The sequence below is a fragment of the Pristiophorus japonicus genome, chromosome 7 (assembly GCF_044704955.1).
Source record: "Pristiophorus japonicus isolate sPriJap1 chromosome 7, sPriJap1.hap1, whole genome shotgun sequence".
Taxonomy (NCBI): domain Eukaryota; kingdom Metazoa; phylum Chordata; class Chondrichthyes; family Pristiophoridae; genus Pristiophorus; species Pristiophorus japonicus.
The window spans coordinates 3,660,018-3,680,017 of record NC_091983.1 but is presented as its reverse complement, the minus strand read 5'-3'; the positions used below and the strand labels follow the sequence as shown (position 1 = coordinate 3,680,017).

At 53.7% G+C, this 20,000-nt stretch overlaps 1 protein-coding gene across 7 annotated transcripts in view; it reads left to right on the top strand.

Annotated features, from left to right (window-relative positions):
• extl3 (exostosin-like glycosyltransferase 3) overlaps positions 1–20,000 on the top strand; it is a 130,997-nt gene that overhangs the window by 79,490 nt on the left and 31,507 nt on the right. For all 7 annotated transcript variants that reach the window (XM_070884692.1, XM_070884688.1, XM_070884693.1 and 4 more), the window contains one exon: positions 8,133–10,777. In XM_070884692.1, coding sequence (XP_070740793.1) covers positions 8,645–10,777 — 2,133 coding nt within the window. In that variant the 5' untranslated portion in view covers positions 8,133–8,644. The remainder of the gene's footprint in view (positions 1–8,132; positions 10,778–20,000) is intronic.

Here is a 20,000-nt window from a genome sequence, read left to right as displayed (position 1 = left end):
CACATACTCTCTCTCCCCATCTCTCACGCGCTCTCTCTCTCTCCCCATCTCTCACGCGCTCTCTCTCTCTCCCCATCTCTCACGCGCTCTCTCTCTCTCCCCATCTCTCACGCGCTCTCTCTCCCCATCTCTCACGCGCTCTCTCACGCGCTCTCTCTCTCCCCATCTCTCACGCGCTCTCTCTCTCCCCATCTCTCACGCGCTCTCTCTCTCTCCCCATCTCTCACGCGCGCTCTCTCTCTCCCCATCTCTCACGCGCTCTCTCTCTCTCCCCATCTCTCACGCGCTCTCTCTCTCCCCATCTCTCACGCGCTCTCTCTCTCTCCCCATCTCTCACGCGCTCTGTCTCTCTCCCCATCTCTCACGCGCTCTCTCTCTCTCCCCATCTCTCACGCGCTCTCTCTCTCTCCCCATCTCTCACGCGCTCTCTCTCTCTCCCCATCTCTCACGCGCTCTCTCTCTCTCCCCATCTCTCACGCGCTCTCTCTCTCTCCCCATCTCTCACGCGCTCTCTCTCTCTCCCCATCTCTCACGCGCTCTCTCTCTCTCCCCATCTCTCACGCGCTCTCTCTCTCTCCCCATCTCTCACGCGCTCTCTCTCTCTCCCCATCTCTCACGCGCTCTCTCTCTCTCCCCATCTCTCACGCGCTCTCTCTCTCTCTCTCCCCATCTCTCACGCGCTCTCTCTCTCTCTCTCCCCATCTCTCACGCGCTCTCTCTCTCTCTCTCCCCATCTCTCACGCGCTCTCTCTCTCTCTCTCCCCATCTCTCACGCGCTCTCTCTCTCTCTCTCCCCATCTCTCACGCGCTCTCTCTCTCTCTCTCCCCATCTCTCACGCGCTCTCTCTCTCTCTCTCCCCATCTCTCACGCGCTCTCTCTCTCTCTCTCCCCATCTCTCACGCGCTCTCTCTCTCTCTCTCCCCATCTCTCACGCGCTCTCTCTCTCTCTCTCCCCATCTCTCACGCGCTCTCTCTCTCTCTCTCCCCATCTCTCACGCGCTCTCTCTCTCTCTCTCCCCATCTCTCACGCGCTCTCTCTCTCTCTCTCCCCATCTCTCACGCGCTCTCTCTCTCTCTCTCCCCATCTCTCACGCGCTCTCTCTCTCTCTCTCCCCATCTCTCACGCGCTCTCTCTCTCTCTCTCCCCATCTCTCACGCGCTCTCTCTCTCTCTCTCTCCCCATCTCTCACGCGCTCTCTCTCTCTCTCTCCCCATCTCTCACGCGCTCTCTCTCTCTCTCTCCCCATCTCTCACGCGCTCTCTCTCTCTCTCTCCCCATCTCTCACGCGCTCTCTCTCTCTCTCTCCCCATCTCTCACGCGCTCTCTCTCTCTCTCTCCCCATCTCTCACGCGCTCTCTCTCTCTCCCCATCTCTCACGCGCTCTCTCTCTCTCCCCATCTCTCAAGCGCTCTCTCTCTCTCCCCATCTCTCACGCGCTCTCTCTCTCTCCCCATCTCTCACGCGCGCTCTCTCTCTCCCCATCTCTCACGCGCTCTCTCTCTCTCCCCATCTCTCACGCGCTCTCTCTCTCTCCCCATCTCTCACGCGCGCTCGCTCTCTCCCCATCTCTCACGCGCTCTCTCGCTCGCTCTCTCCCCATCTCTCACGCGCTCTCTCGCTCGCTCTCTCCCCATCTCTCACGCGCTCTCTCGCTCGCTCTCTGTTACGTTCGGAATAGCTCCACAAGACGGTATATCTGGAGCTCAAACTGTGGTGACCTTGGTCTCTATTGTAACCCCAGAGTGAGGAGACAGCGTGGTTGTCTGCCTTTTATACCCAGGGTATGCAAATGACACTTGGGTCTCCCACAGGTGCGCCCCCTGGTGGCAAGCCTTATATGTTGGTAATGTTTACATACACAACATCATTTCTCTTCCCCCCCCCCCCCCCCCCTCCCCCAAAGTCTTAGATACAAGTTATTTACAAGTCGAGGCGATCCGGGGCTCTGTGTTCCCGGGTTGATTGCCTGAGTTGAAGTCCAGGTATGGGTGAGTCAGTCGGATCATTGCTGCACTGCGTGTGTGGCTGGTCTGATCGGACTGTCGGGCATGGTGGGTTCATCCTCGTGGTTGACCGCGAGGTCGATTGCTGGTTGGGGTGTGTGGGTGGGTCATTGATGGTCATGTCCTCTTCAAATTGTTCTTGGTTGTCAGTGAACCGCAGTTTGGTCTGATCCAAGTGCTTTCTGCACATTTGTCCATTCAAAAGTTTGACAACAAACACTCTGTTCCCCTCCTTGGCTAACACAGTGCCAGCAACCCATTTGGGACCATGACCATAATTAAGAACAAACACAGGGTCATTGACCTCAATGTTACGTGATACAGCCGCGCGATCGTGGTACATGTTATGTTGGTGATGCCAGGTTTCTACATGATCATTGAGATCTGGGTGGATTAAGGAGAGCCTGGTTTTGAGTGCTCTCTTCATTCGCAATTCTGCAGGGGGATCCCCGGTAAGCGAGTGGGGTCGCGTGCAGTAGCTGACCAGAATCCGAGAAAACCTGGTCTGCAGGGAACCGTCTGTCACGCATTTCAAGCTCTGCTTGATGGTTTGGTCTGCCCATTCCACTTGACCATTGGATGCGGGCTTAAATGGCGCAAACCTGACATGCTTGATGCCATTGCGGGTCATGAACTCGTTTAATTCTAAGCTGGTGAAGCATGGTCCATTGTCACTAATAAGGACGTCGGGCAAACCATGGATGGCGAACATGGCCCGGAGGCTTTCAATGGTGGCAGTGGATGTACATGACAACATTATTATACATTCAATCCATTTGGAGTAAGCGTCCATGCTACTAGGAACATCTTTGAGAAAGGGGCCAGCGAAATCTACATGGGCCATGACCACAGACTCACTGGGGCCTTGGTGCATTGCTCATCTGTGAGCAAGTATTACATCGGTGTACGCATGACTCCAACTCTGAGTCAATGCCGGGCCACCAAACGAGCGACCTGGCGATAGCCCTCATCATGACTATGCCTGGGTGGGTACTGTGAAGGTCATGTATAAACGTTTCCCTGCCTTTTTTTGGCAAAATTACATGATTCCCCCATAGGAGGCAGTCCGAATGGAGGGACAATTCGTTCTTGCGTCGGTGGAACGGCTTAATTTCGTCTTGCATTTCCCCTGGGACCACCGACCAGCTCCCATTTGAGGACGCCGCTCTTTACTAACGATAACACAGGGTCCTAGCTAGTCCAGGTCCTGATCTGGCGAGCCGTGACAGGTGACCCCTCGCTCTCAAAAGCATCCATTACAAGGAGCAAGTCTGCGGGTTGTGCCATTTCCACCCCGGTGGTGGGCAATGGTAGCTGACTGAGGGCATCCACACAGTTCTCAGTGCCTGTTCTGTGGCGGATTATATAATCATACGCAGATAACGTTAGTGCTCATCTTTGGATGCGGGACAAAGCATTGGTGTTAATACCTTTGCTTTCTGAGAACAACGAAATGAGCGGCTTGTGGTCGGTTTCGAGCTCGAACCGGAGCCCAAATATGTATTGGTGCATTTTCTTAACTCTGTATATGCATGCTAATGCTTCTTTCTCAACCACACTGTAGGCTCTTTCAGCCTTCGATAGGCTTCTGGACACATGCAACCTTTCTCCCCAGAAATTTGACCTCTGGCTCCAGGAAAACATACTTGGAGCATTTCAGCCCGAGTCCCATTCTGTCCAGTCGCTTGAGAACCTCTTCCAGGTTGTGCAAGTGTTCGGTGGTGTTGCGGCCAGTGATCAAGATGTCATCTTGAAACACCACGGTGCGCGGAACCGATTTCAGCAGACTCTCCATGTTCCTCTGGAAAATGGCCGCTGCTGAGCGAATCCCAAAGGGGCATCTGTGGTATATGAACAGTCCTCTGTGTGTGTTGATGCACAGCAATTTTTTTGAAGGTTCAGCCAGCTCCTGTGTCATGTAAGCAGAGATTAGATCTAGCTTGGTGAACGACTTCCCCCCCGCACCCCTCCCAAGCTAGCATTGCAAACAGGTCATCTGCTTTGGGTAGTGGGTACTGATCCTGTATCGAGACTCGGTTGATCGTTACCTTGTAGTCCCCGCAGATTCTGACCATCCCATCGCTCTTCAACACCGGCACAATTGGACTGGCCCATTCGTTGAACTCGACTGGCGATATGATCCCCTCTCATTGAAGTGTGTCCAGCTCGATCTCTACTTTCTCGCATCATGTATGGAACCACTCGGGCCTTGTGATGAATGGGCCGTGCATCAGGGACTAGATGGATCTGCACTTTGGCGCCTGTGAAGTTGCCGATGCCTGGCTCGAATAACGATGGGAATTTGTTTAGCACTTGGGCGCACGAGGCGTCATCCTCTGAAGACAGTGCTTTGATGTTGTTCCAGTTCCATCAGATTTTTCCCAGCCAGCTTCTGCCGAACAGCATAGGGCCATCGCCTGGTACAATCCATAGTGGTAAATCATGCACAGCTCCATCATATGATACCTTCACTGCCGCACTGCCAATGACTGGTATGAGCTCTTTGGTGTAAGGTAGCAGCTTTGTGTGGATCGGGCTTAGTTTTGGCCTTTGTGCCTTGTTGCCCCACAGTTTCTCAAAAGCCTTCTGGCTCATAATTGACTGACTCACCCCCGTGTCCAATCCATGGAAACTGGAATGCCGTTTAATTTGACTTTTAACGTTATCGGAGGGCTTTTGGTGGTGAAGGTGTGTACCCCATACACTTCCTCTTCAGCCTCGGGTTGAGTTGCCTCTCTTACTCATTCAGCGTGATCGGTCATCTGCCGACACTGCCACATGGTGAGTTGCAGCACATCTGCACATTCGCTGGAGGTGCCCCATTGTTCCACAGCCCTTGCACAGGTAGTGTTTGAATCGACTTTGATGGGCTCAATGATTACCCCCGCAGCACCAACATGGTGCTAATGGATTCTCATTCACGCCCCACGGCGGACTCTGAGTCATCCTAGGTCTGGCCTCTGCAGGCGTGTAGGCCCTGTCAGGTACAGTTCTGCCTGCTGAAGGCATTATTTTCTGCCGGTGAATTCCAATGCTGCAATGATATCTGTTTAGTGTTGGCGTTCGTGGACATGAAAGCCTGGGCTATCGTGATGGCCTTGCTCAGATCTAGGGATTAGGCAAACAGCAGTTTGTGAAGAATGACCTCGTGGCCGATTCCAAGCACGAAAAAGTCCCGCAACACTTCCCCCAAAAATCCAGCAAATACGCACAGTCCCACAAGGCGTCTTAGGCCGGCGACATAACTCGCCACGTCCTGGCCCTCTGAGCGATGGTGCGTATAAAAGCGATACCTGGCCGTCAAGATGCTCTCCTTCAGCTTGAGGTGATCCCGAATCAGCGTGCACAACTCTTCATCTGTCTTCTCCGTTGGTTTCGTCAGTGCTCGCAGATTTTTGATGAGGCCATATATCGTGGACCTGTAAACGGTGAGGAGAATTGCGCTTGACCGCGGTTTCTTCCTGTTCCAGCTCGTTGGCCACGAAGTACTGGTCAAGATGCTCAACGAAGACTTCCCAATCATCACCCTCAACAAATCTCTAAGAATATCAACGGCAGCAATAACTGCGTGAAAGTTCCTGATCTGTTGCTCGTCGCCAATTGTTACGTATAGAATAACTCCACAAGACGGTATATCTTAAGCTCAAACTGTTGTGATCGTGGTCTTTTTATTGTAACTCCAGAGTGAGGAGGCAGCGTGGTAGACTACCTTTTATACCTGCTTACCCAGGGTGTGCAGGTGACCCTTGGGTCTCCCACAGGTGCGCCCCCTGGTGGCAAGTCTTACACATTGGTAATGTTCACATACATAACAATCTGTTTTTCTCTCTCTCTCTGTTTCACTCTCTCTCTTTCTCTCTGTCTCTCTCTCTCTCTCTGTTTTACTCTCTGGCTCTGTCTCTCTCTCAATCTTTCTGTCTCTCTGTTTCACCTTCTCTGTCTCTCTCTCCGACTCTCTTTCTCCTGTTTCTCTCTCTCTCGCTCTCTCTCTATCTCTGATTCACTCTCGGTTTCTCCATCAATCTCCATCTCTCTCTCCATCGGTCTGTTTCACTCTCTTGTTGCTGTTTCACTCTCTTGCTGTTTCACTCTCTCACTCTCTCTCTCTGTCTCTCTCTTTCACTCTTTCTGTCTCTCTGTTTCACTCTCTCTCTCTGTCTCTCTCTCTCTCTGTTTCTCCCTGTTTCACACACTCTCCCTCTCTCTCGCGCTCTCTCTCTCTCTCTCTCTCTCTCTCTCTCGCGCGCTCTCCCTCTTTCTCTCCCTCTCTAGCCAGTGCAGAATTCAGACTTGGAGCTAAAAGTGCAAACCATCCCACCATAAGTGTGGAATACAGCCACAAGATATCTGTTCCCATCGCAGTTGCTCAATGTTGTACTCTGTTTTGAATTAAAATGAATTCAGGGCTCCTGTGTGAAGACTATTCCCTGGGGCAGAGGGCCGGCTAGTACGCATGGGATCGCACTCAACGCCAGCTAGTGTGTCGTTCCCATGGAAACAAGTTCAGAGAAACACACATACCTTTTTTTAAAGCAGAATTTAGTTAACTTTATTTGTTTGCAAATAAATGATGCAATTCAATGCATTGGGAAACTGGTCATTGCATCAAAGGCCGAGGCCATGACTTGTTTGAGGGGAGACTTGGATAAAGATTTGAAACAGATGAAATGCAGGGCTATGGGATTAGTTTTGGATTACTGATTTTCCTCTACAGACACGATGGGCTGGAAACTTCTATGATATTGATGTTGGTGTTTTGGTTTCACTGCCTCCAGATAGTTTGCTGAACACATTCAGAAAAGATGATACCCTTTTGACTCTCACCACCCCCCTGTCCCCTTCTCCTCCTCCCTCACCCTGGGACACCCAGATATTAGGACAGGTGACCAAAAACTTGATCAATGCGCTAGGTTCTAAGGAGCATCGTACAGGAGGATGGAGATGTTAAGGGAGGGAATTCCAGAGCTTAGGACCAAGGCGGCTGGCTGAAGGCATGCCGTCAATGGTGGTGATAAAAATCAGGGATGCTCAAGAGGCCCGAATTGGAGGAGCGCAGAGATCTGAGGGTTGTGGGGCTGGAGGGGGCTTACAGAGATGGGGAGGGGTGTAGGGGCTGGAGGAGGTTACAGAGATAGGGAGGGGTGTAGGGGCTGGAGGAGGTTACGGAGATAGGGAGGGGTGTAGGGGCTGGAGGAGGTTACAGAGATAGGGAGAGGTGTAGGGGCTGGAGGAGGTTACAGAGATAGGGAGAGGTGTAGGGGCTGGAGGAGGTTACAGAGATAGGGAGGGGTGTAGGGGCTGGAGGAGGTTACAGAGATAGGGAGGGGTGTAGGGGCTGGAGGAGGTTACAGAGATAGGGAGAGGTGTAGGGGCTGGAGGAGGTTACAGAGATAGGGAGAGGTGTAGGGGCTGGAGGAGGTTACAGAGATAGGGAGAGGTGTAGGGGCTGGAGGAGGTTACAGAGATAGGGAGAGGTGTAGGGGCTGGAGGAGGTTACAGAGATAGGGAGGGGTGTAGGGGCTGGAGGAGGTTACAGAGATAGGGAGGGGTGTAGGGGCTGGAGGAGGTTACAGAGATAGGGAGAGGTGTAGGGGCTGGAGGAGGTTACAGAGATAGGGAGGGGTGTAGGGGCTGGAGGAGGTTACAGAGATAGGGAGGGGTGTAGGGGCTGGAGGAGGTTACAGAGATAGGGAGAGGTGTAGGGGCTGGAGGAGGTTACAGAGATAGGGAGGGGTGTAGGGGCTGGAGGAGGTTACAGAGATGGGGAGAGGTGTAGGGGCTGGAGGAGGTTACAGAGATAGGGAGGGTGTAGGGGCTGGAGGAGGTTACAGAGATGGGCAGAGGTGTAGGGGCTGGAGGAGGTTACAGAGATGGGGAGAGGTGTAGGGGCTGGAGGAGGTTAGAGATAGGGAGGGGTGTAGGGGCTGGAGGAGGTTAGAGATAGGGAGGGGTGTAGGGCTGGGACCATGGAGGGATTTGGACACGAGGATGAGAACTACAGTTTATAATCTCCCAGCTCTGGTGGTTTAAAACTAATGAGCTGCGTGGACGGTTGCTCCTGCCCTCGGTGATGTACAAAGTGCTTGATTTGTATGAAGCCACTAACTTGGAACCTCTTTTATCGCAGCTGGGAATGTCGCCGGCGGAAGTTGAAGTGATGTGAGAAGAGGGCGAGATTACCTGTCGTTGCCGTGGCCGTGGGTGGTGAATACCTTGCCGACTGCCAGTACAGGTTGCTGAGGGTCACTGATGGAGACTGCCGGCTTGACAGGTGTCTGCTGTGGTCCTCGGAGAGACCTCATCGTTATGGCAATGGCACCTCCAGTGACAACAGTGAGCTGAAGGCCTGCGCTGATCGATTCCGGTTTGCTGGGCAGCCTCGAGCGGCGAGAGAGAGAGAGAGAGACATTACACAGGAAACAGGAGAGAGAAAATGAAATTTCCATTCTATTAGTGTTAACTTGTAAACTGCTTCTGGGAAATATCTGAAGGAACTAATGAGCCTTTGGGCAGAGTGAGATTAGATTCCCGTGTCATGGCTTCTGATCAAACGTGATTGTGAGAGGGTTTCTTTCCCCCTCTCCCTTTTTTTAAATTTAAGAACGTTTTCCCCCCCCGTAACTCTTCCCGGTTTATACCATGCTCCGGAACGGAGGTGTTGGGAATGTCGGGCAGCCTTGCATGCTCCGATGGTCCAATCGCATCCGGTTAACCTGGCTCAGCTTCACCCTCTTCATCATACTGGTCTTCTTCCCGCTGATCGCCCATTACTACCTGACCACCATCGACAACCTGGACGACTCGGGCCCGCGCATCTTTGAGCCGCGCTCGGGCAATGCCCTGTGCGAGGTCAAGCACGTGCAGGACCTGTGCCGCATCCGGGAGTCGGTCAGCGAGGAGCTCCTGCAGCTTGAGGCCAAGCGGCAGGAGCTGAACAGCGAAATCGCCAAACTCAATCTGAAGATTGAGTCCTGCAAGAAAAGCATCGAGAATGCCAAGCAGGACCTGCTTCAGCTCAAGAACGTCATCAGCCAAACCGAGCACTCGTACAAAGAGCTGGTGGCTCAGAACCAGCCCAAGCTATCGCTGCCAATCCGCCTCTTGCCAGACAAGGACGAGAGTAACTTCCCATTGCCAAAGTTCCCCAACACCTGCCGCTTGAACTCATGCTTCGATTACTCCCGGTGTCCGCTTACATCTGGATTTCCCGTTTACATCTATCCACTGGATCAGTACCAATTCAGCAGCTTCATTGATCCTTTGATCAAACAGGCATTCCAGGCGACCGCTCGGACTAACATCTACATTACAGACAACCCTCACATTGCTTGTGTCTACGTGATCTTGGTCGGGGAGCTGGAAGACTCATCACTACTGAAACCCATTGACCTTGAAAAGCAGTTGCACTCCCTCCCTTACTGGCGCTCAGATGGACACAATCATCTCCTCATCAACCTGTCCAGGAGGTCCCAGACACAGAACCTGCTCTACAATGTCAGCACCGGCAGGGCCATGGTGGCCCAGTCTACCTTCTACCATGCGCAGTATCGTCCTGGGTTTGACCTCATCCCCTCGCCGCTCATCCACGCCATGTCCGAACCCAACTTCCTGGAGATCCCTCCCCAGGTCCCCGTCAAAAGGAAGTATCTGTTCAGCTTCCAGGGGGAGAAGATCGAGTCGCTGATGACCAGCTTGCAGGAGGCCCGTTCCTTCGAGGAGGAGATGGAGGGTAATGCTCCAGCCGATTATGATGATCGGATCATCGCCACTTTGAAGGCTGTCCAGGACAGCAAGTTGGACTTGGTCCTTGTTGAGTTCACCTGCAAGAACCAGCCTCGGCCCGCATTGCCTACCGAGTGGGCACTTTGTGGCGAAAGGGACGACCGGCTCGAGTTGCTGAAACTGTCCTCTTTTGTCTTAATCATCACGCCAGGGAATAGCCGTCTCGTCGCTTCCGCTGGCTGTTCCATGAGACTTTTTGAAGCCTTGGAAGTTGGAGCCATCCCGGTAATCCTGGGGGAACATGTGCAGTTGCCCTATCATGACACGATACACTGGAGCGAAGCAGCTCTGGTGGTGCCAAAACCACGCATAACGGAAGTCCACTTCCTCCTGAGAAGTATCTCTGACAGCGACCTCCTCAACATGAGACGTCAGGGCCGCTTCCTGTGGGAGACCTATTTTTCCACCTCGGACAACGTGCTGAGCACCATCCTGTCCACCGTGCGGACCCGGATACAAATCCCCGCTGCTCCCATCGCGGAGGAGCCGTCCAAGGAGATCCCTCACAAGACGGGAAAGGCCGCTGGCACTGATCCTAACATGGCGGACACTGGAGACCTGGACTTGGGGCCCGTTGAGACCGAGCCGCCATACGCCTCCCCCAAATACTTGCGGAACTTCACGGTCACTGTCCGGGACACTTACAGAGCCTGGAACACCGCCCCGGGACCATTTCACCTCTTTCCGCACACTCCACTCGACCCCACCTTACCCTCCGAGGCCAAGTTCCTTGGGTCTGGGACAGGGTTCCGGCCAATAGGCGCAGGAGCCGGGGGCTCTGGGAAGGAGTTCCAGGCTGCGCTGGGCGGGAATGTTCCGAGGGAACAGTTTACAGTCGTAATGTTGACCTATGAGCGCGAGGAAGTCCTGATGAACTCTTTGGAGAGGCTGAATGGCCTTCCTTACTTGAATAAAGTCGTCGTCGTGTGGAACTCCCCAAAACCACCGTCTGAGGACCTGGTGTGGCCTGATATCGGAGTGCCCATTGTGGTAAGGATGCTCTCTTTTCTCTGGTACTCTCTGTGACGGGCTGAGTGCGTTGATCTTCTCTGTAGCATGTTTAAAAAGTGACCAAGGACCAGGCTTCCCAGGCCCAGCAAGGATCTCCTTGGAACTGCTCAGGTAAATCAAATATTGGCTTCGAGGAGCTTTGCGTGCTTTTTCATGTTATTTTATGTCTCCCTTTACCAGAAGAGTTGAGATCTGTACAGTGAGTTAGTAGTCTCGTCCATTGATGAGGCTCCAAAATCAATTGCCTATACTTCATAGAATCATAGACATTTACAGACCCACACCACCTTCTGGGTGAAGAAATTTCCCCTCATGTCTCCTCTATACCTCCCCCAATTACTTTAAATCTATGCCCCCTCTGCCAAAGGAGGAGGTTACAGAGATAGGCAGGTGTGAGGCCATAAGGGATTCGAACTCAAGGATGAGGATTTTATAATTGAGACTTTGCTCAATCGGGAGCCAATATAGGTCAGCGAGTACAGAGGGTGATGGGTGAGTGGGACTGGGTGTGTGTTAGGACATGGGCAGTGAGCACAGTGGGTGATGGGTGAGTGCGACTGGGTGTGAGTTAGGACATGGGCAGTGAGCACAGAGGGTGATGGGTGAGTGGGATTGGGTGTGAGTTAGGACATGGGCAGTGAGCACAGTGGGTGATGGGTGAGTGGGACTGGGTGTAAGTTAGGACATGGGCAGTGAGCACAGGGGGTGATGGGTGAGTGGGACTTGGTGTGAGTTAGGACATGGGCAGTGAGCACAGGGGGTGATGGGTGAGTGGGACTGGGTGTAAGTTAGGACATGGGCAGTGAGCACAGGGGGTGATGGGTGAGTGGGACTGGGTGTAAGTTAGGACATGGGCAGTGAGCACAGGGGGTGATGGGTGAGTGGCACTGGGTGTGAGTTAGGACATGGGCAGTGAGCACAGGGGGTGATGGGTGAGTGGGACTGGGTGTAAGTTAGGACATGGGCAGTGAGCACAGGGGGTGATGGGTGAGTGGGACTGGGTGTAAGTTAGGACATGGGCAGTGAGCACAGTGGGTGATGGGTGAGTGGGACTGGATGTAAGTTAGGACATGGGCAGTAAGCACAGGGGGTGATGGGTGAGTGGGACTTGGTGTGAGTTAGGACATGGGCAGTGAGCACAGGGGGTGATGGGTGAGTGGGACTGGGTGTAAGTTAGGACATGGGCAGTGAGCACAGGGGGTGATGGGTGAGTGGGACTGGGTGTGAGTTAGGACATGGGCAGTGAGCACAGAGGGTGATGGGTGAGTGGGACTGGGTGTGAGTTAGGACATGGGCAGTGAGCACAGTGGGTGATGGGTGAGTGGGACTGGGTGTAAGTTAGGACATGGGCAGTGAGCACAGGGGGTGATGGGTGAGTGGGACTTGGTGTGAGTTAGGACATGGGCAGTGAGCACAGGGGGTGATGGGTGAGTGGGACTGGGTGTAAGTTAGGACATGGGCAGTGAGCACAGGGGGTGATGGGTGAGTGGGACTGGGTGTAAGTTAGGACATGGGCAGTGAGCACAGGGGGTGATGGGTGAGTGGGACTGGGTGTGAGTTAGGACATGGGCAGTGAGCACAGGGGGTGATGGGTGAGTGGGACTGGGTGTAAGTTAGGACATGGGCAGTGAGCACAGGGGGTGATGGGTGAGTGGGACTGGGTGTAAGTTAGGACATGGGCAGTGAGCACAGTGGGTGATGGGTGAGTGGGACTGGGTGTAAGTTAGGACATGGGCAGTGAGCACAGGGGGTGATGGGTGAGTGGGACTTGGTGTGAGTTAGGACATGGGCAGTGAGCACAGGGGGTGATGGGTGAGTAGGACATGGGCAGTGAGCACAGGGGGTGATGGGTGAGTGGGACTGGGTGTGAGTTAGGACATGGGCAGTGAGCACAGTGGGTGATGGGTGAGTGGGACTGGGTGTAAGTTAGGACATGGGCAGTGAGCACAGGGGGTGATGGGTGAGTGGGACTTGGTGTGAGTTAGGACATGGGCAGTGAGCACAGGGGGTGATGGGTGAGTGGGACTTGGTGTGAGTTAGGACATGGGCAGTGAGCACAGGGGGTGATGGGTGAGTGGGACTGGATGTAAGTTAGGACATGGGCAGTGAGCACAGGGGGTGATGGGTGAGTGGGACTGGGTGTAAGTTAGGACATGGGCAGTGAGCACAGGGGGTGATGGGTGAGTAGGACATGGGCAGTGAGCACAGGGGGTGATGGGTGAGTGGGACTGGGTGTGAGTTAGGACATGGGCAGTGAGCACAGTGGGTGATGGGTGAGTGGGACTGGGTGTAAGTTAGGACATGGGCAGTGAGCACAGGGGGTGATGGGTGAGTGGGACTTGGTGTAAGTTAGGACATGGGCAGTGAGCACAGGGGGTGATGGGTGAGTGGGACTGGGTGTAAGTTAGGACATGGGCAGTGAGCACAGGGGGTGATGGGTGAGTGGCACTGGGTGTGAGTTAGGACATGGGCAGTGAGCACAGGGGGTGATGGGTGAGTGGGACTGGGTGTAAGTTAGGACATGGGCAGTGAGCACAGGGGGTGATGGGTGAGTGGGACTGGGTGTAAGTTAGGACATGGGCAGTGAGCACAGTGGGTGATGGGTGAGTGGGACTGGATGTAAGTTAGGACATGGGCAGTGAGCACAGGGGGTGATGGGTGAGTGGGACTTGGTGTGAGTTAGGACATGGGCAGTGAGCACAGGGGGTGATGGGTGAGTGGGACTGGGTGTAAGTTAGGACATGGGCAGTGAGCACAGGGGGTGATGGGTGAGTGGGACTGGGTGTGAGTTAGGACATGGGCAGTGAGCACAGAGGGTGATGGGTGAGTGGGACTTGGTGTGAGTTAGGACATGGGCAGTGAGCACAGGGGGTGATGGGTGAGTGGTACTGGGTGTAAGTTAGGACATGGGCAGTGAGCACAGGGGGTGATGGGTGAGTAGGACATGGGCAGTGAGCACAGGGGGTGATGGGTGAGTGGGACTGGGTGTGAGTTAGGACATGGGCAGTGAGCACAGTGGGTGATGGGTGAGTGGGACTGGGTGTAAGTTAGGACATGGGCAGTGAGCACAGGGGGTGATGGGTGAGTGGGACTTGGTGTGAGTTAGGACATGGGCAGTGAGCACAGTGGGTGATGGGTGAGTGGGACTTGGTGTGAGTTAGGACATGGGCAGTGAGCACAGGGGGTGATGGGTGAGTGGGACTTGGTGTGAGTTAGGACATGGGCAGTGAGCACAGGGGGTGATGGGTGAGTGGGACTGGATGTAAGTTAGGACATGGGCAGTGAGCACAGGGGGTGATGGGTGAGTGGGACTGGGTGTAAGTTAGGACATGGGCAGTGAGCACAGGGGGTGATGGGTGAGTAGGACATGGGCAGTGAGCACAGGGGGTGATGGGTGAGTGGGACTGGGTGTGAGTTAGGACATGGGCAGTGAGCACAGTGGGTGATGGGTGAGTGGGACTGGGTGTAAGTTAGGACATGGGCAGTGAGCACAGGGGGTGATGGGTGAGTGGGACTTGGTGTAAGTTAGGACATGGGCAGTGAGCACAGGGGGTGATGGGTGAGTGGGACTGGGTGTAAGTTAGGACATGGGCAGTGAGCACAGGGGGTGATGGGTGAGTGGCACTGGGTGTGAGTTAGGACATGGGCAGTGAGCACAGGGGGTGATGGGTGAGTGGGACTGGGTGTAAGTTAGGACATGGGCAGTGAGCACAGTGGGTGATGGGTGAGTGGGACTGGATGTAAGTTAGGACATGGGCAGTGAGCACAGGGGGTGATGGGTGAGTGGGACTTGGTGTGAGTTAGGACATGGGCAGTGAGCACAGGGGGTGATGGGTGAGTGGGACTGGGTGTAAGTTAGGACATGGGCAGTGAGCACAGGGGGTGATGGGTGAGTGGGACTGGGTGTGAGTTAGGACATGGGCAGTGAGCACAGAGGGTGATGGGTGAGTGGGACTTGGTGTGAGTTAGGACATGGGCAGTGAGCACAGGGGGTGATGGGTGAGTGGTACTGGGTGTAAGTTAGGACATGGGCAGTGAGCACAGGGGGTGATGGGTGAGTAGGACATGGGCAGTGAGCACAGGGGGTGATGGGTGAGTGGGACTGGGTGTGAGTTAGGACATGGGCAGTGAGCACAGTGGGTGATGGGTGAGTGGGACTGGGTGTAAGTTAGGACATGGGCAGTGAGCACAGGGGGTGATGGGTGAGTGGGACTTGGTGTAAGTTAGGACATGGGCAGTGAGCACAGGGGGTGATGGGTGAGTGGGACTGGGTGTAAGTTAGGACATGGGCAGTGAGCACAGGGGGTGATGGGTGAGTGGCACTGGGTGTGAGTTAGGACATGGGCAGTGAGCACAGGGGGTGATGGGTGAGTGGGACTGGGTGTAAGTTAGGACATGGGCAGTGAGCACAGGGGGTGATGGGTGAGTGGGACTGGGTGTAAGTTAGGACATGGGCAGTGAGCACAGTGGGTGATGGGTGAGTGGGACTGGATGTAAGTTAGGACATGGGCAGTGAGCACAGGGGGTGATGGGTGAGTGGGACTTGGTGTGAGTTAGGACATGGGCAGTGAGCACAGGGGGTGATGGGTGAGTGGGACTGGGTGTAAGTTAGGACATGGGCAGTGAGCACAGGGGGTGATGGGTGAGTGGGACTGGGTGTGAGTTAGGACATGGGCAGTGAGCACAGAGGGTGATGGGTGAGTGGGACTTGGTGTGAGTTAGGACATGGGCAGTGAGCACAGGGGGTGATGGGTGAGTGGTACTGGGTGTAAGTTAGGACATGGGCAGTGAGCACAGGGGGTGATGGGTGAGTAGGACATGGGCAGTGAGCACAGGGGGTGATGGGTGAGTGGGACTGGGTGTGAGTTAGGACATGGGCAGTGAGCACAGTGGGTGATGGGTGAGTGGGACTGGGTGTAAGTTAGGACATGGGCAGTGAGCACAGGGGGTGATGGGTGAGTGGGACTTGGTGTGAGTTAGGACATGGGCAGTGAGCACAGTGGGTGATGGGTGAGTGGGACTTGGTGTGAGTTAGGACATGGGCAGTGAGCACAGGGGGTGATGGGTGAGTGGGACTTGGTGTGAGTTAGGACATGGGCAGTGAGCACAGGGGGTGATGGGTGAGTGGGACTGGATGTAAGTTAGGACATGGGCAGTGAGCACAGGGGGTGATGGGTGAGTGGGACTGGGTGTAAGTTAGGACATGGGCAGTGAGCACAGGGGGTGATGGGTGAGTAGGACATGGGCAGTGAGCACAGGGGGTGATGGGTGAGTGGGACTGGGTGTGAGTTAGGACATGGGCAGTGAGCACAGTGGGTGATGGGTGAGTGGGACTGGGTGTAAGTTAGGACATGGGCAGTGAGCACAGGGGGTGATGGGTGAGTGGGACTTGGTGTAAGTTAGGACATGGGCAGTGAGCACAGGGGGTGATGGGTGAGTGGGACTGGGTGTAAGTTAGGACATGGGCAGTGAGCACAGGGGGTGATGGGTGAGTGGCACTGGGTGTGAGTTAGGACATGGGCAGTGAGCACAGGGGGTGATGGGTGAGTGGGACTGGGTGTAAGTTAGGACATGGGCAGTGAGCACAGGGGGTGATGGGTGAGTGGGACTGGGTGTAAGTTAGGACATGGGCAGTGAGCACAGTGGGTGATGGGTGAGTGGGACTGGATGTAAGTTAGGACATGGGCAGTGAGCACAGGGGGTGATGGGTGAGTGGGACTTGGTGTGAGTTAGGACATGGGCAGTGAGCACAGGGGGTGATGGGTGAGTGGGACTGGGTGTAAGTTAGGACATGGGCAGTGAGCACAGGGGGTGATGGGTGAGTGGGACTGGGTGTGAGTTAGGACATGGGCAGTGAGCACAGAGGGTGATGGGTGAGTGGGACTTGGTGTGAGTTAGGACATGGGCAGTGAGCACAGGGGGTGATGGGTGAGTGGTACTGGGTGTAAGTTAGGACATGGGCAGTGAGCACAGGGGGTGATGGGTGAGTAGGACATGGGCAGTGAGCACAGGGGGTGATGGGTGAGTGGGACTGGGTGTGAGTTAGGACATGGGCAGTGAGCACAGTGGGTGATGGGTGAGTGGGACTGGGTGTAAGTTAGGACATGGGCAGTGAGCACAGGGGGTGATGGGTGAGTGGGACTTGGTGTGAGTTAGGACATGGGCAGTGAGCACAGTGGGTGATGGGTGAGTGGGACTTGGTGTGAGTTAGGACATGGGCAGTGAGCACAGGGGGTGATGGGTGAGTGGGACTTGGTGTGAGTTAGGACATGGGCAGTGAGCACAGGGGGTGATGGGTGAGTGGGACTGGGTGTAAGTTAGGACATGGGCAGTGAGCACAGGGGGTGATGGGTGAGTGGGACTGGGTGTAAGTTAGGACATGGGCAGTGAGCACAGGGGGTGATGGGTGAGTAGGACATGGGCAGTGAGCACAGGGGGTGATGGGTGAGTGGGACTGGGTGTGAGTTAGGACATGGGCAGTGAGCACAGTGGGTGATGGGTGAGTGGGACTGGGTGTAAGTTAGGACATGGGCAGTGAGCACAGGGGGTGATGGGTGAGTGGGACTTGGTGTAAGTTAGGACATGGGCAGTGAGCACAGGGGGTGATGGGTGAGTGGGACTGGGTGTAAGTTAGGACATGGGCAGTGAGCACAGGGGGTGATGGGTGAGTAGGACATGGGCAGTGAGCACAGGGGGTGATGGGTGAGTAGGACATGGGCAGTGAGCACAGGGGGTGATGGGTGAGTGGGACTGGGTGTAAGTTAGGACATGGGCAGTGAGCACAGGGGGTGATGGGTGAGTGGGACTTGGTGTGAGTTAGGACATGGGCAGTGAGCACAGGGGGTGATGGGTAAGTGGGACTGGGTGTAAGTTAGGACATGGGCAGTGAGCACAGGGGGTGATGGGTGAGTGGGACTGGGTGTGAGTTAGGACATGGGCAGTGAGCACAGGGGGTGATGGGTAAGTGGGACTGGGTGTAAGTTAGGACATGGGCAGTGAGCACAGGGGGTGATGGGTGAGTGGGACTGGGTGTGAGTTAGGACAGGGGCAGTGAGCACAGGGGGTGATGGGTGAGTGGGACTGGGTGTAAGTTTGGACATGGGCAGTGAGCACAGAGGGTGATGGGTGAGTGGGACTGGGTGTGAGTTAGGACATGGTCAGTGAGGGAAGGTAGATTATAAAAGTAAACTAGCATGAAATATAAAAACAGAGTGTTTCTATCGGTATATAAAAAGGAAAAGAGTAGCTAAAGTCCCTTAGAGGATGAGACTGGGGAATTAATAATGGAGAACAGGGAAATGGCAGAGACATTGAACAAATATTTTGTATCGGTCTTCACGGTAGGAGACATAAAAACATCCCAATAGTGGATAATCAAGGGGCTATAGGGAGGGAGGAACTTAATACAATCACTATCACTAATGAAGTAGTTCTAGGTAAAATAATGGGACTAAAGGCAGACAAGTCCAGTGGACCTGATGACTTACATATTAGGCTCTTAAGAGAAGTGGCTGCAGGGATAGTGGATGCATTGGTTGTAATCTACCAAAATTCCCTGGATTCTGGGGCGTTCCCATCAGATTGGAAAACTGCAAATGTAACTCCCCTATTTGAAAAAGGAGGCAGACAAAAAGCAGGAAACTATAGACCAGTTAGCCTAACATCTGTTGGGAAAATGCTGGAGTCCATTATTAGGGAAGCAGTAGCAGGACATTTGGAAAAGCAAAATTCAATCAAGCAAAGTCAACATGGTTTTATGAAAGGGAAATCATGTTTGACAAATTTGCTGGAGTTCTTTGGAGATGTAACGAGCGGGGTGGATAAGGGATTTCCAGAAGGCATTCGATAAGGTGCCACATAAAAGGTTACCACACAAGATAAAAGCCCACAGGGTTGGGGGTAATATATTAGCATGGATAGAGGATTGGTTAACTAACAGAGCAGAGAGTCGGGATAAATGGGACATTTTCCGGTTGGCAATCAGTCACCAGTGGGGTGCGACAGGGATCGGTGCTGGGACTCCAACTATTTACAATCGATATTAATGACTTGGATGAAGGGACTGAGTGTAATGTAGCCAAGTTTACTGATGATATAAAGATGGGTGGGAAAGCAAATTGTGAGGAGGACACAAAAAATCTGCCACAGGATATAGACAGGCTAAGTGAGTGGGCAAATATTTGGCAGATGGAGTATAATGTGGGAAAATGTGAGGTTATCCACTTTGGCAGAAATAATAGAAAAGCAAATTATAATTTAAATGGAGAAAAATTGCAAAGTGCTGCAGTACAGAGAGACCTGGGGGTCCTTGTGCATGAAACACAATAAGTTAGTATGGAGGTACAGCAAGTAATCAGGAAGGCAAATGGAATGTTGGCCTTTATTGCAAGGGGGAGAGAGTATAAAAGCAGGGAAGTCCTGCTACAACTGTACAGGGTATTGGTGAGGCCACACCTGGGGTGTGCTGGGAACTGTCTCCAGGCACCGATCATTAGTTGCTATGGTACCGGTCTATTCTGGTGCATCTGGCTAACTGTGTGCCGCACTGAGGTGGGGACTGACTGAAAGGAAAGAGTTGCTACAAACATTTTGTCATGTTACAGCATCAGTCTGCCCTGAAACTGCGCCTTGGGGAGCTGCACAGACGGCAGCAGATGAACAGAAATGTTTATGAAGATAGAGCCAACATATATTAACCCTCGCACTGTGCTCTCCAGAAATATGTTGTTGGCGTCTATATTCTTTTGCCCAAATTACAACAGACTACATTTCAAAATTGGCTGTAAAGCGCGGAGGCCATGAAAGGCAATATGTAAATGCAATGGAGAAGGTGCAAAAATGATTTACAAGGATACCAGAACTGAGAGGTCATACCTATCAGGAAAGACTGAACAGGGGCTCTTTTCTCTAGTAAACTAGAGGTGATCAAAAACTCGGCTGCCTGTGTCCTAACTCGCACCAAGTCCTGCTCACCCATCACCCTTGTGCTCGCTGACCGATATTGGCTCCCGGTTAAGCAACGCCTCGATTTCAAGATTCTCATCCTTGTTTTCTAATTCTGCCCTTTTGAGCATCCCTGATTATAATCGCTCAACCATTGGTGGCCGTACCTTCTGTTGCCTGGGCCCCAAGCTCTGGAACTCCCTGCCTAAACCTCTCCACCATTTCACCTCTCTTTCCTCCTTCAAGACGCTCCTTAAAA